The sequence below is a fragment of the Dermacentor andersoni genome, chromosome 2 (genome assembly GCF_023375885.2).
Source record: "Dermacentor andersoni chromosome 2, qqDerAnde1_hic_scaffold, whole genome shotgun sequence".
Lineage (NCBI taxonomy): Eukaryota > Metazoa > Arthropoda > Arachnida > Ixodida > Ixodidae > Dermacentor > Dermacentor andersoni.
The window spans coordinates 32,349,189-32,365,218 of record NC_092815.1 but is presented as its reverse complement, the minus strand read 5'-3'; the positions used below and the strand labels follow the sequence as shown (position 1 = coordinate 32,365,218).

Here is a 16,030-nt window from a genome sequence, read left to right as displayed (position 1 = left end):
CCCCACATGCCTCCTTCGTACATCTCCCAATCCTTTACGCCTACCGAGTCGTAGTTTACTAACCAGGAGGGGAAAAGCGGCGTACTCCAGCTCAAGCTAGTCCTTTCGGCCACCGCTTTCACCAATGAACCTACTGAGGGCGAGCTCTGTTCCCCAACCTTCCTAGTGTTCGGCTGTTTGTCAGCAGCTTCTCGCCGAGCTCAATCAACTTGCTACGACAACGTCAACGTAGCGCGTGTTTCTGTCGCTATTTTGTAGCTCCCCTCTTCGAGGAGGCCGGCATTCGTTCGTACCTGCTTCGATTCCCTCAGCTCCATACAGGTGGTATCGTCCGCGCTTCTCTGTTTCCCCGGCACTTTTCCTTTCACCCCAGACACAGTTTGCACCCTCGCGTGCTGCAATACGACCCCGTCTGCCGAACAGGAGGACTTGGGCTGACGAAGGTGGCTGAGATCGCGACAACGACAGACAGACAGACAGACAGACAGACAGACAGACAGACAGACAGACAGACAGACAGACAGACAGACAGACAGACAGACAGACAGACAGACAGACAGACAGACAGACAGACAGACAGACAGACAGACAGACAGACAGACAGACAGACAGACAGACAGACAGACAGACAGACAGACAGACAGACAGACAGACAGACAGACAGACAGACAGACAGACAGACAGACAGACAGACAGACAGACAGACAGACAGACAGACAGACAGACAGACAGACAGACAGACAGACAGACAGACAGACAGACAGACAGACAGACAGACAGACAGACAGACAGACAGACAGACAGACAGACAGACAGACAGACAGACAGACAGACAGACAGACAGACAGACAGACAGACAGACAGACAGACAGACAGACAGACAGACAGACAGACAGACAGACAGACAGACAGACAGACAGACAGACAGACAGACAGACAGACAGACAGACAGACAGACAGACAGACAGACAGACAGACAGACAGACAGACAGACAGACAGACAGACAGACAGACAGACAGACAGACAGACAGACAGACAGACAGACAGACAGACAGACAGACAGACAGACAGACAGACAGACAGACAGACAGACAGACAGACAGACAGACAGACAGACAGACAGACAGACAGACAGACAGACAGACAGACAGACAGACAGACAGACAGACAGACAGACAGACAGACAGACAGACAGACAGACAGACAGACAGACAGACAGACAGACAGACAGACAGACAGACAGACAGACAGACAGACAGACAGACAGACAGACAGACAGACAGACAGACAGACAGACAGACAGACAGACAGACAGACAGACAGACAGACAGACAGACAGACAGACAGACAGACAGACAGACAGACAGACAGACAGACAGACAGACAGACAGACAGACAGACAGACAGACAGACAGACAGACAGACAGACAGACAGACAGACAGACAGACAGACAGACAGACAGACAGACAGACAGACAGACAGACAGACAGACAGACGGACGGACGGACGGACGGACGGACGGACGGACGGACGGACGGACGGACGGACGGACGGACGGACGGACGGACGGACGGACGGACGGACGGACGGACGGACGGACGGACGGACGGACGGACGGACGGACGGACGGACGGACGGACGGACGGACGGACGGACGAGGGAACCAGAAACGAGAGCAGGGGGCACGATGAGGGGAGTGAAGCACAGTGGTGGCGAGGCTGAGAGGGACCGGGATGGCGTTGTTAGCGGAGCCGAGACGGCACACAATGACTGCGTGCTTGCTCTACCCCGCATCCGCCAAAGTTGTTTCAGTTCCGTTCGAGCTCCCCCCATTTGCTCTCGCGTTTCCGTCGCTACGCTACGCTACGCCCCGTGAGGTCTGGCTCGCAGTTTTCTTTCCTCTCGTTTACTTTTGCAGGCCGCCACTGTGTTCTCTTGCTTCTGTCGCCTCCCATCGGCAGCAGCAGTGGGCGCCTGACGAGGGAGCTCATTGTTTCTGCTTTCTGCCTCGTTGTACGCTTTCAGCGAGGAGACTGCTGACACAATCCAGCTTTCGCAAGCTCGAGGCCCAGCGCAAATCAGTGCCAAGTCTTCGCCTGGGGAACAAACGCAACGACCTTTCTTTCCACTGCAATTCTTCGCAATGCTACTTCGTGAGGGCCGAATGTTGCTGCTGCGAAAAGTACAAATGCATGTCGCGGGTATTGGCGCGGACATTCGAAGCCGCTCTATTGGCTAAGCTTTTTCTTACTTAACTTTAGTTATTCCCCAGGCGCGACCTAATCTTATTATAGGAATCGACAGTGAAAAAATAAAAATGCTGAAAACTTAAACGAAGTACCGAAGTGCTATTGCCCAATAAGAAATCGGCATGGTAGGCTAGATGGCTGAAGGACAACGTCCCTCATTCAAGTAAGCGTCACCGGTGCTTTCCCTTGGACGCCACTGAGCTCTTTTATATATCAACATCTGTCTGGTGGGCATAAGCAGAATCTCATCTGCAGGCACTTTAATAAACTAGCTGTAAGAGAACTCTGCAAAGTTAAACATTTGCGTTTATGCCTGTCTTCTCCTCTGAGCTTATATATACGTACAGTCTACCGATTCTCGAGCAGTACCGCGCGAGCGGCGACTGGACGGCGGGCTAGCGCCTTCTAATTGCGCGAAGCGGCGAGATCAGCAAGAGTAGTGCATGTCCGCCAAGTTCATTGGAAGCCATTGTCTCTAGTAAGCCGGGAAGCTTGCAACGAGTTAATCGTGCCGGGGTATGTGTCGTGCTCGTGGAAAGAGCCTAGCTGATGAACCTTGGCGCTTCCATTAAACTGATTGTGCATGCGCTACTCTTACTGATCTCGTCGCTTCGCGCTGTTAAAAGGCGCTGATCGGCAGGCCAGTCGACGCTCGCGCGGTGCTGTTAAAGAATCGGTGGACTGTAAAGGTACTTGAGTATCAACACGTTCGCTTATGTACTGGGTACCTTCGCCAGCCTTGCTTGGAGCCCATTACTTTCCCAGGTGACTGAAATAAATTACACAGAAGCCACTGTTTGCTACTTGCATACCCTGCACAAGATCAGCCAGCTAACCTCACGTGGAACGCGTGCAAGAGAGAGAGAGAGAGAGAAAGAGGAAGAAATGCAGGGTTCTTAAATAGGTTGCACCTGGTTCGCTGACACACATTGGATGACACACATTGACACATTGGACACACATTGGATGTCAAGAAACGGAATACGGAGAGGGATCAAAAGCCATGCGCACATGCACGAAACAGCGTCGACTGCGCATTCAATGTCGCAACGCCAAATGTATGGTAAGAGAGTACCTCTGAAGCGAAGAAAGATAGCTCTATAATAATGCGGTCAATTTACAGAAGTGGCTGTGGTAATATCATGTAGCTCTTTGAAAAGATGCTTTGAAGACCCGGTACACCTTTACGCTCTGGAACCTCTTTCTGCATTTTCCATTTTGCATGTGCCCCACTAACCTGAATAAACTGAAACTGAAGTCCATATACTATACTTCTTCTACTTGCTCTAAAATATACATAGTTTAGAGCGACTATATGGAGATAGTATAGTAGATAAGTGTGCCAGTTTTGAAAAAAATTTGCTGTGCTAGTCCCGTTCGGTGTCCATTTGGCACACATTCTTCAACTAGTGCACGGGAACTCGAACACTGACCAGATTATTGGACACGAAATTTGTGTTCATATCCCTCGAAACAATTTATGGCAGAGGACTTGGGAAAATAAACCACCACCACTACGTCAGCTGTGACCATATTCCGTATATTCCAACTAAATTCAGTCTTGTTCTGATACCTAACTTACTTCTGAGGAAGGGGTCCTTAGTATCACACCTACCAGCTGTCGCCCTGAGCATTGAATCATCAACTAACGCGACGCTAGTTATGAAAAGCGTATGCTTAACAATATGTAATTACCTTTACGCGTACCTTCAAATTGTGTGTGTTGGGTTTGGGTCCTTTCAGAGCGATACCCAAGGTATTTGTTCTTCTATTTACAAGATAATTAATGTTAGTTCATATTACTTGCAATCTATATACGTCTGCTTTAGGGCAACCGATTTCTTTCGTCTTGTCTCTTTTCTCTGGAATCCCCTGATGGAAGAGACGGAACACCTAAACTTCGTAGGTGATTTACTGAGGGCTTGTTTTAGGCCCGTTTATACGTCACCTTTAAAGCAGTAAGAATACTCTGTATGGAACGTCTATTTAGGTACGTGGTCTGTTTTGGTGAAGGAAACTGGTCAATAAACCCACACATGCTACCTGAACGCATCAGTGTGGCGGGATTCGAGAATCTCGTTATGCAATGAACGAGAAGAAAGGGGGTTAACCGAGGGGCCTGATTATTATTTATCATATCCTAAGAAGCGAAAACACAAAGACACCAAAGAAAACACAGGGGAGATTACTTGTACTAATAATTGAATTAAAGAAATTATAAATTCTTGGAATTGAAAGTGAATGAAAAAACAACTCTCCGCAGTTGCGGAACGATCCCACGTCTTCGCATTGCGCGTTTGATGCACTACCAATGGAGATACCACGGCGCCGTTTTTCTATCCACTTTCGATCTGGGGTCCGCCATTACACGCAAAGTGCCTCCAGAGGCCAGTAGCGAGTCAGTTTTGCATGTATTCACTGGTTTCTTTCACGTTCGGAAAAACCCTCTTATGTAGCACGTATTGAGCAACAGAAAGCTGTATCGGGAGTTTTTCATGTAGTTCGACAATTTCCTCATTAGCACTTTTCATCTTATTACAATATATGTGAAGTTGATTAAATATTTAAGGCTAATTATCTAATTAGGCGGAAATTAAAAAAAGATATCTCGGTATCTCCAAGCGACGGCAAAAAGCATCACCTTGGTTCTGTCCAGCTACGTGGCATTTGCACATTTTTTATCTTTGGCTCAAGTTACGCGGGACACCCTGCATAGTGTGTGCCCGTTCATTTATTCCTGATACATTGGCGATAGAGTGGGCCTAAGTTCGCGTGCCAGTTGGGATATGTGTGTGTAGATAACGTGCGCGGAACTTACTATCACACTAAGTAGCGCTACTCCCTTTGTCATTGCTTAACGAGCGGTACTCACTTTTGCCGATGTTCTGGGACTGAAGCCCTTTCATTGAAGGTTAGCGATACAGCGCTGCAGGATGAGCAAGCTTTTGTATCCTCGAGGAAGGCCGTACTTCGCGAAGTGCCGGTAACAAGGACAGTTCAGGCAGCGGTCCGCGAACTTCGCGACACAGATTCATTCCACTCCTCATAATGCGAGTCACATTTGCAGCAGACTACAGCACACGTCTTCAAGCCACCACTCCACAATTTGCAGCATGATTGGGGCACAATGCAGCAGCGAAAACTCAGTTTGCATTTCCAACAGCTGATCGCACAGAAGCAAGGTAGAAGCGGTAATGGTTTCGCATTCCTGCGCTGTCGCTGAGGTGGCGCGCCGCCGAAAGCGCCATCTTGTTTCTCTAGAACAAAGTGCTCCGCGAAAAGGGTCAGCAGCCTTCGTGTTCTAAACTCTTACTTTGTTTAAGCGGCCTGGTACGAAAGTTATTTGATTGTTGATGTTGGTTGATGTCGCAGTACTCGTAAAGCGGATGCACAAGTGTGAGAACAATATATTTTTGTTTACCAGAACAAAAAAAAGGGAACGTTCGCAATCGATTTCGTACTCACTAAACAATAACGTCAAGACAAGTTGGTAAGTGCAGACTCACCATCAAACAGCATACTTAATTTGTTGGAAAGTCTGCTGTTTTTTTGGAAGCGACAGCTCCTTAGTTTCTACTCATACTGATAAATGACAGTCGTCGTCACGTGTATCATGAAATCTGATAGTAAGTGACTGCTGATTTCAGTTGGCTCTGTAGTAAAAAGATCGTGCCGTGACATATGCACCTGTTTGACCATGTTATTTAAAAAAAAATAGTTTTAGGTATATTTAAAATTTAGTATACGTTTAGCCGTTATTGCTTTACCCACATAGCTATTTTTTTATTTGTAGCACGCGTGGTAAGCATTAGACACGAATCCCCGTACGCCGGCAAGCTTTATCTTAGACATAACTTAGATATAATGCTCACAAATGCTAGTTCAACAGAACACAGGGCTCGTACATGGTGTAGCAGTCTTATATATGCACCACTGATCCGATAAAATGTTAATAATATTCGAACTTTATGTTCAAACCTAGATTCTTCTACGTGTCCTTAAGTGTCATTTACTACACCAGTATGTTGTCAGAACGGTCATATCGGTCGTGACTAACGCATGAATGACCATGACATTCGCTTCGACGCTGGCCGTACGTACATTCCGCATACTTCGATTCGAAACTGTATTCCAAAGTACGTATAAAGACAGCAGTCATAAAAATGGCGCACACTGGCCATTCCGAAAATATTCTTCCCTTGCCTCCCATGCAGAACCTTTAAAGCCAAGCCAAAAATTAGCCGTGTTTCATTGCGTGTGTATGGCTCACTGGTAAATTTCTAGAGCTGAAGCTTTCCACCCCTACCCATCTTTCTATCTTTGTTTTTCCTAATTTAACGAAAACACGTCCAGCCGGCTGTCCGCCATCAAAATCTGAATCAAGTCGTAAACAACAGGCAAAATATTTTTTATTGGTTTCTTTTATGCCGTAAAGCGCACTGTCAAGTGTTGCCTACAGAGACGCGCTGTAATGTTTAGGAATTTACAGCCGTTTCCCCTCGGCTCGCTCTCGCCGCTACTTTAACGGACTTTACAAGCACTTGGGTTATGTGCGAATGCAGCTGTCGTAAATATCAACATTCTGGGTCAAACAAGAAACAGTTTGATAACACCCTTGACATTGTTAGCTGTGGTTTGGGATTTGTGAATTTCCTGACCGAAATGACCCGATGCACACCAAAGAAATTTGCACCCTTATCGGTGTTTTCTCATGCCAATGGCTTACCTCCTCACGCACATCGAAAAAGCTGTTTCGTTAACTAACACTCCCATATGAAAGGTGCCAGAAAAATAAGGTGATAAGAGAGGCTCATTTTCTAATTATCTTTTTGTAAGTAACTACTACACGAAGTGAAGACAGTTGTTTTGTTGAAATTGCAGAATCTATTTCCATAGCTTACACAGCCAGAAGAGTTATACCTTTTTTTTTTTATTGTGTTAACATCTTCATATCAATCTCCTTCGCTCAGGGTTGTAGCCAGAACCAACACTAAATTTATTTTGTACGCTCGCAATTATGTACGCTTGCGACGCCGGACCCAGTTACTATGCCGTTTCTTTATCATTACTACACCTGCTGCACGAAGCCTTCGTATCGATGCCATCGGCACATCATTCATTCGCAGAGACCACCGATTTTTATTAAAGGAGGCTTCGATTTCTCTCTTATCTGTGCTGTCACGTGCGCTCTGTGAGCGCGAATAGTATACTAGAAAGAAGTTTCTATATAGACGTCGAAGGGAGGAAGGGCAGTCGAAAAGGCGCGAAATGTTTCTTCCTTTCGCGCCATCTCCGGGAAGCTCAGTGCGCTCTGTGAGCGCGAATAGTATACTAGAAAGAAGCTTCTATATAGACGTCGAAGGGAGGAAGGGCATTCGAAAAGGCGCGAAATGTTTCTTCCTTTCGCGCCATCTCCGGGAAGCTTCCATTAAGTCGCCTCCGCGTGTAGAAAGCGCGTAGCAGCAACGGCGGCAAAGGCGCGCGCGAGCCGCCTAAACGCGCGCGACAATTTGCCTATCAAGATTCACGGTGCGCGTGCGCCGACTAAAGCCGAGGCTTCACCGCCACTGGGGGGGTGCCGCGCTTTGGCAGCCGAGACACGAAGCAATTTGGCGTATCCCGGCGCGTGCTTTGAATGGTGCGCCGCGGTCTCACACGCTCCCGGCACGACTGGCGCTCTTTCTCTGTGTTTCAAGTGTGTTTCTTTTCCCGTTTCATGTCGAAGCCTTCGAGCCACCACTATATAGAGGAAAGAGGGCGGTGTTGATTTTTGCGACTCTCTTCGCAAAAGCCTGCCGCTGCACGAACCGGCCCCATGAATGCGTGCAGTGCAGCTGTAGTGCGCGCGGAGGCCTGTCGTTGACGTGCGGCTGCGTCGACGGAGTGCACGGGAGAAGAAATTAGTTTGCTGCGGTTGAGACATTGCGCGTAGACTGAAGCGACGAATTGCGAAAGGAAGATCTTGACATGAAAAAGCAATTTGCTCCGGCTGTGAACTTGCCGCTTTCCTCCTGCGTCTAGACAAAAACGCCCACACGAGGGCAGAACTTTCAGTGCGGTGTGCTTGTGCAGCTTTGCACCCGTTGTCTATATTTCCGAACTCACAGCAACAGAAAATGGGCCCAGCTTATCACAGAGGGGGTCGTAATTACCGAAAAAAACCTCGTTCTCGTTCTTAATTAGTCTATTTTTTTTTTGTAGTGCTTCTTCCCTGCCCCTTACCCCGGTCAGTCTACGTAGACTTGTTTGAAGTGGGCCTGTCGGGTACGATGCGACGCTTGCTTCAATGCTTTCTGAAGCGCGTGTGACAACGTTTGTAGTAATCACAAACAAGGCTGTCATTCCTCAGCAAATATGTCGTAGTGAGTGTGCAAATACTGCTGTGCTTAATTTACATTGCCCACTATCGGCCGTCATGGTACCACCCTCTTCTGCTCGCCATTGGTAATCACACCGGACGAAGCGCGAAATATATCCTTCACTTCTGCGCTGTTATCTGTTAGCTGTATAACTTCTCTAATCTCACATGAGTCATTTATTCGCTATTTTTATATAAGTTCTACTAATACTATATTTGTTACTGAGCGATGTTATTATACCAACCTAAACTACTGTATTTCACATCGTCATTGGTGATTTCTGCAGCAGTTAAGGAAGCTTTCTCTTTTTCTTTTTTTTTTTACTGTACCATGTAGCATGACCTGTTTGTTTCTTTTTGTTAAACTGCGTAATACAATGCCTACCTGCTTTCGTCTCACTGAGACTGGCAGTATCGCAAATAAATGCACAATAATAGTAACAGAATAGTTCGTCCTACTTTGGAATATGCAATAATAATTTGGGACCCCTATACACAAAAACAAATATTGAAAAATTAGGAAGAATTCAAAAGAAAGCTGTCTGATTCATCTACAATTCTGACGGTCGAACATCAATAACAGATATCCTTAAACGTATTGGCTTCTCTTCAATTACAGAACAAAATCCTGTTTCCCGATTAATATTATCTTTTTAGCTAATGAATGGCCACTACCATATTGATACCTCGCATATCTTAACACCTTTAACTAGTTATGCTACTCGTCATAAACACTCCCTAGCAGTAACCCCGTTAATGCCGCATAACGAGTGCTTCAAATACTCTCTTATTTTACAAGGACAATAGTTGATTGGAATAAACTTCCTGATAAAGTCGTTACACTAAATTCTTTATCCCGTTTCCAGCCACACCTGCATTCATGACTCAACCATACACATTTAACTTGCTCCTTTTTTCATGCATTCTGCCCTTTTGCCATGTTGAATTCAAGCGTCGGGATGATTGCTTGAACTGTATGTTTGCATGAATGTACTTGTATGTTCCCACCCTGCTAAGATCTTGTAAAAGATCGCAATATGTATAAATAAAAGAAATAAAAAAATAACAACTAATAATACATCTCGTTGCGTCGAAATTGTACTACAATATGCAAAAATACAACGAGCGAACATGTATCCGAAGTAACATGAAAGTTTGTCTAAAGGAATCTAAAACCGTCGACTGGCGCTTACGTGAGAATGAATATTCATCTTTAAGAAAAATAAATTATGGGGTTTTACGTACCAGAACCGCGATATGATTATGACGCACGCCGTAGTGGGAGAGTCCAAAATAATTTATACCACCCAATGTTCCTTAACGTGCACCTAAATCCAAGTACACGGGCGTCTTCCCCTCCATCGCAATGCGGTCGCCATGGCCGGGATTCGATCCCGTGACCTCAGAATCAGCCACCCAATGTTCTTCTTTCATGCTCCTAAGGTATTGTCAACTTGGGTAGGTGCCTCGACCAAGAAATAAATTCAGTCATCATGAATGTTCCAATTTGCACAGGTTAGCTCGACTGTTTTCGCTGCGCACAGTAGCTATGAGCACATTAGGACGAGAAATACTTGCGCATTGTTTTTACAGCGAAATATGCATATGATTAGCCTTCCGTCGTTTTTTTCGGCGTCCGGCAATAGAAACGGGCCTAGTGATTTCTAACAAACTCATACACAATGGGTTTCTTTGTTTGCTTTGTGTGTGACGACGTATACGGGTGCAGCGCGGCGGCGCAGATGTCTATATGCGGAACAGATTATAACGCTCGCCGTGAGAAATGACGTGGCGTCAAGGTTATGCTAGCATATAATCAGTAAAGGCATCGGCGCTAAAAACAGGTGCGTTATTGACGGGGCGGACACGTATAGTTCTTAGGAGACTTTTGCGCGTACAGAGACAGGACATCCAACGAAGAAGGGACACACAACATGCGCGCGTATAGTTCGTACACCCAAAGAACGACATGCGTACGAGGAGCGCCGGAGGGAACAGGCATGAAAATTTAAGCGGCGCCCGCGCGAAACGACCACCGACGAAGAACGTTCCCGCGATGCTGAAAGAAAACGACAATCCCGGTCCAAGGCAACCATTCCACTCTGGGAAGATCGAATGGCAGTAAAAGCACTTTACATTTCGGTTGAGAGCTTTGACTGTCATCATCTTTCGCTGCCATTCCATCTTCATAGAGTGGAAGGGTCGTGATTTCTTTTTCTTTATAAATAATTCCATACAGTGGCGTGTTTTCCTTGACTAATCACAAGGGGGAAGAACGAATTGGTGTAGTTTGTTTCTAGCATGGCATAATGTTCCCTTAAAGGACACTAAATAGAAATAATAAGTCATACTATGTTCGTAGCTTACATGGCAACAATGCCAGGTATGGTAAGTTTTCTAGAGCAGAGTTCTGGCAGGAGATGGATCGAAAATCGGTGGCGGCGTCATTACGAAGAACACCACAAAACCATGCGAAAAAAGTACACAGAGTTATGTAGTAACTGTACCAACCGTTCAAGATCCAAGAAATAACTGGTACTGTATTTGTGCGCCAACGTCTGCTTCTATGATGTCAATAAAAAAATTAATCGCGCACAGCCCCCATGGCGTCATCTATTCCGTCGGTATCTGATTTGTACTGGCTAGGTGCCTATTATTATTGAATTATAAAATTGCAATAAAAAAACGAAACAATGATTTATCCCGGAAACATTTTTGCTCACAAACAGGCGAATTGCAAAGAAAAGACAGTGGGGTGAGTGACGTAAGCCTGATGCCACCGACTACGGGCGTGAAATTCAATAAAAGAAGTTTCACTTTCAATATCTTGGCGAATCAACGATTTTCTTTTTGCTCCAAGAAGAGGCCAATAGATTTTTGAAAATATATTATACCAAACGAAATATATTATTGCTTCTTTTGACTGAGTGGGTTTGAATTAATAAATGCTTGCGATAGCCGAATTTGAGTTAGTTATTAGCGAGAAGAAGAAATGTTCAGCAGGCACATTGTTTTCCTTGAAAGCAATACAGAGGTACGAAAGCGTGAACTTTTTACGGTGACGATGACAGCCCAGTTTTCTCAGCTTCTTTTGCACCCAGCCTACTGATAAGCTGTCATAAATTTTGCTTTAACCCTGGCCTCCTGACTCGTTCGCAGGTGTCATGGATCAGGAGGCGCGACCTGCACGTTCTGACAGTTGGCCGGTTCACGTACACCTCGGACCAGCGGTTCCAGGCGATACACATGGACAACTCGGACCTGTGGATGCTCCAGATCCAGTATCCCCAGAAGAAGGACGCCGGAATGTACGAGTGCCAAGTCAGCACGCTGCCCAAGATCTCGCGTTTCATCGCGCTCAACGTCATTGGTAAGCACATACTGCAACGTCTCTATTTTTTGCCTGCATGGATGAACAAATCGGCCAAGCCAGGTCGAATATATGCGGGAAACGTTTATTATGCGTAGGTTCCTGTCATGAGCGGCATACTGCTACATGATTTTTCTTCTTGTTATTTCAATCGCTATCATTTGCGGCGGGTTTCCGAACGCAGGCGAAACAAACAACGCATTGTTTAAGTAAAAAAAAAAAATTTAGTAAGGAATCCGTAAGAACGAAGGAGGAAGTTGGCAGGACCCTTAGGAAAGAAGTTCACAGGACTCCTTCCTTTCTAGGGATTGCGCGCTAAGAAAGGTTTTTCGCTTGTTTAAACAATGTTTCACCACCAAGCAGCCCAAGCAGCCACCATTTTGCAGAAAAAGTACTTATCTGGGGAGGAGAATATTTGTGAATGCGAACGGGACTGAGGCACTGTCCCTTGTCTTCTCTCAGTGAAACCTACCTGCGCCTATAATTCAGCTTATACATACCCAAGCTGAGTGAGCACACCAATTTCTGTTCAATTTATTTAGCAAGTTATAGAACATTGGACCCTAATTCATATAGATTTTCATTCGTAAGAGTTGTTTGTCATTCCTTGCCCTTCATTGCTAATTAGGTGTTTACTACCACAACTTGCCTGTGCTTCTTCTTAAGAAGCACCCGAATGCATAACTGTGATGCAAATGTCGGCTCTTGTCTACCCTGACATTGACATGACCTGAATGAAAAGTGCAGTGACCTTAACTGATAGCACCGGTGTTCTGGGTCAGTCGCTTATGGAACTGCACCACGACATGTTTAATTGCATGTACGTTTCTTCGACCGCTTTTCTATCGGCCTACGTTGTTCCTCAGATCCGTTAGCAGCTCTTTCTATACGTATATGGCAAGAAAGAAAGAAAGAAAGAGGGAGAAAAAATGGCTAACCCTCCCCTACTAGAAAATGGGAGTAAGCGAAGCTTGTCCTGCGTGTACCTGTTCTTCCCTACAGTTAAGTAACCCACAAGTAACGGTGCCGGATTTCCTTCGGCCTCCCGCTCCCTCAGCTCGGTATCTTCTCGTTGCTGTCGGATTGCCTGGGTTCGGGCTGCACTAACGGCTGGATCGGCGTGCCGACGGCGAGCCTTTTCACGGGCGAGTTCTCACCACCGCTCATCGAAGGCTGCCCGTTCCTCGGGGGACGCACATCGTGGGGCCGTCCCATCCGTTTGCTGGGACTGAACTGAACGGAAACAAAGCCGGCGCAGCGCGCGCGAAACCCTTTCCTGCACTTTCCCTCCCCGGCGGAAGCGAAACGGCTCTGATTGGTTGCGCGCATGGCTTGATCGCGAGCCTATGGATCTGAAATTCTTGCTAATGGCTCAAGCTCTAGTGCCGGCGCAGTTCTCAACTCATCAAAACGCTCTTTCCCGCCGCTGCTCTGTTCTAGGAGCAACTGGGTTTTTTGCGTGTCTACGACAATGCCACTTGTGAGCTAATACAAGCGTTGCTTGGAAAACAGAAAGCTCTTGTGTAGCTCTTGTCACTGATGGTTGAATTCTGGACACTAATTTATGATTCTTAATTGTTGGCCTTGAACCGCAGAATCAATGAAAGCCATCGTGGTAGCTGTATTATGCAGAAGGAATTGACATTTCGCATAGCTTGTATTGGAAAGGCCTAAAATTCATGCTGTGCAGCAGCATGAGGCAGAGAGAGAAATAAATATGGATTGCCAGAGAAATAAGAGTCCTGCTGGCAGCACAGCAAGTAGCTAGCGCGTGGCTGAGACCTGAACATTGGTCAGCATTGCGGCGAAGGAAGAGAAGGGACTGAAAGAGGACAGAAATAGGGAGGAAGATACATAGTGTGCGGAGCTGATATATCTGCTGGCATAAGATGCTCTGCGAACAGAGAGAGAGAGAGAGAGAGCGTAAACTTTATTTTCAAATCAATAAGATTTGAGTCTGGCGTCCTTTTAGTGGGTCTGGGCACCCGCCGCGGACGCGGTTCCGAGACGTTGTCTCGAAGCGGCTTCCTCGGCTCGCTGGACGGGCCAGAGTTGTGCTGTCAGGTTCGAGCTGAGCAGTGCGGTGTTCCGGTGAACAGAAGAACGCGCAATTATTTTTTGAAAAAAAATCTTAATTTTTCGCAGTTGAAATTTAGGCTTGTTGGTAAAGCATGATGAGTGAAAGAGCGTGTTAAATTGGATAAGAAGAAACGAGAGTCTGTCTACCTACTTCTCTCGTTTCTTCTTGTACGAGTTAACGCGCAGTCCCATTCAGAATTATTTTTCATTTCTGTTGCATGGCGCCATTCGCAAATAGGTGTGTTGTCCAATCTACCGACGTAATTCGAATATACAAGAAAAGTACTACGAAGTTTTCTTTTCTTTAACAGAAATAGGGGGAGGGAGGGAAGGAAACCCGTTTATGGAGAAAGTCCCAAGTTATCACTTTAATTATCAGAACTTTTTTCTGTGTTCTTCACTGGAAAAAAAAAACAGCTTATATTTAGCAAACTGTCAGAAAGGTTAAATAAACATTTGAATGCTATAAGTCTCCAGTTTTCTTCTGTGGCATTTTGCTTTCGCAAGAACTAGACTTACTGTAGCCAAACACGCGAAGGACTACTATTAATGTCTCCTGCTTTTTTAGCCAATGTATTAATTCCTGTTTTTTGACAAACACCGTTCCTGTTTAATTCCTGTTTTTTGACAAAAGAACGTGTATTATTCACAAAAGTGGTACATATTGGGTTGGATATACAGAAGGAGGTCCCAAGCTGAAGGTCCCATAGCTGAAGGCTGCAAGGGGATCTCCTGTTTTGAGGTGCATGAAGAGAAGTGAGCGAGCAACAGGGATTAGACATTAGGAACGACTACTAAGCACAACTATGAAACATAATTCGCATAGAAAAAAGCAGTACTAGTAGACATTAGAATCGCGAACTCAAAATTTTATTAGAAACATGATTAGCTTTTTCTTAAATGTAACAAAGGATACGTATTGTTTTAAATCGTTAGACAGGTTGTTCCAAAATGCTACAGCTGCAGATTGGCTCATGTGTTTCCCATAGTTACTGCGTACTTTTGGTAGGAGAAGGTCGTTATTCAAAGCAAGCCTGGTCTTATTGGAATTGTAAAGGCATACCTTGCCAAATACATTAATTGGAATGAGGTTGTTTGTAGTCTTGAATAGTGTGATGGTTAGGTGATATTTAATCATAAGTGTTAGCGGAAAAATTTCATATTCCCGATGGAGTTCAAGGGCATCAGCGTGGAAAAAACTGCAGGTGATTAACATTGATTAACAGAATGTTTTGATTCTGTAAATGCTGTAACAGAAGTAAATGTGTGGGACACGCATTACCCTAGGATGATACACAGTAAGCAAAATGGATGTGATCGAAGGCGTAGTATAATGATAGTAAAGTAGGACCGCTAAATCCTCGTTGCGCATTTATTAGGATTCTTATCCCATAGACCACTTTTCTTTAAGGCGCAGAATGTGTTGACAATATTTTACGTTAAGCATTAACTTTAGAGGCTTCAGTAGCTGTTCGTGCTGCTCGACATCGTGTCAGGGCATGCGCAGCCTGCCGAAACCGACAGCGGTATCCTCGCTTTCATCTGGCTGTTAGACACATTCTCGCCTCCAGGGCGAGAAACGTGCCGAAACAAAGGAACCAAGTCCAACTACGAAACGAACAGACGCCGAGATCGCGAGATGCGACAAAGTAAAGAGCCAACGAAAGAAAATGAAAATAATACCCGAAACAGGAACCAAGTATCTCACTGATGTAGATGGGCCCTCAGCCGAAGCAAACAGTGCAGCTCGCGAATTCATTTGTATGGAGTCGACTCTTTTGTTCCAGGCTAGCCTCTTTTGATTCGAGCCAGCGGGTCACTGCTTGACGGGGACAAAAATAGAAAGAAGAGCGGACGAGAAGATACGGAAAGGCAGATTTGATTGTGTTCTTTGCTGAATGTCATTACTGAGACGGCGAAGCACGCTCGTCGTTCCCTCATTCTCGACCGCCCTCCTAGCTCTCGGTCTCGG

At 45.7% G+C, this 16,030-nt stretch overlaps 1 protein-coding gene across 2 annotated transcripts in view; it reads left to right on the top strand.

Moving 5' to 3' along the window:
* The window catches only part of LOC126542481 (protein amalgam-like), a 384,751-nt gene that overhangs the window by 353,352 nt on the left and 15,369 nt on the right, over positions 1-16,030 (top strand). For both annotated transcript variants that reach the window (XM_050189567.3, XM_055077279.2), the window contains one exon: positions 11,769-11,979. In XM_050189567.3, the coding sequence (XP_050045524.1) occupies positions 11,769-11,979 (211 nt within the window). The remainder of the gene's footprint in view (positions 1-11,768; positions 11,980-16,030) is intronic.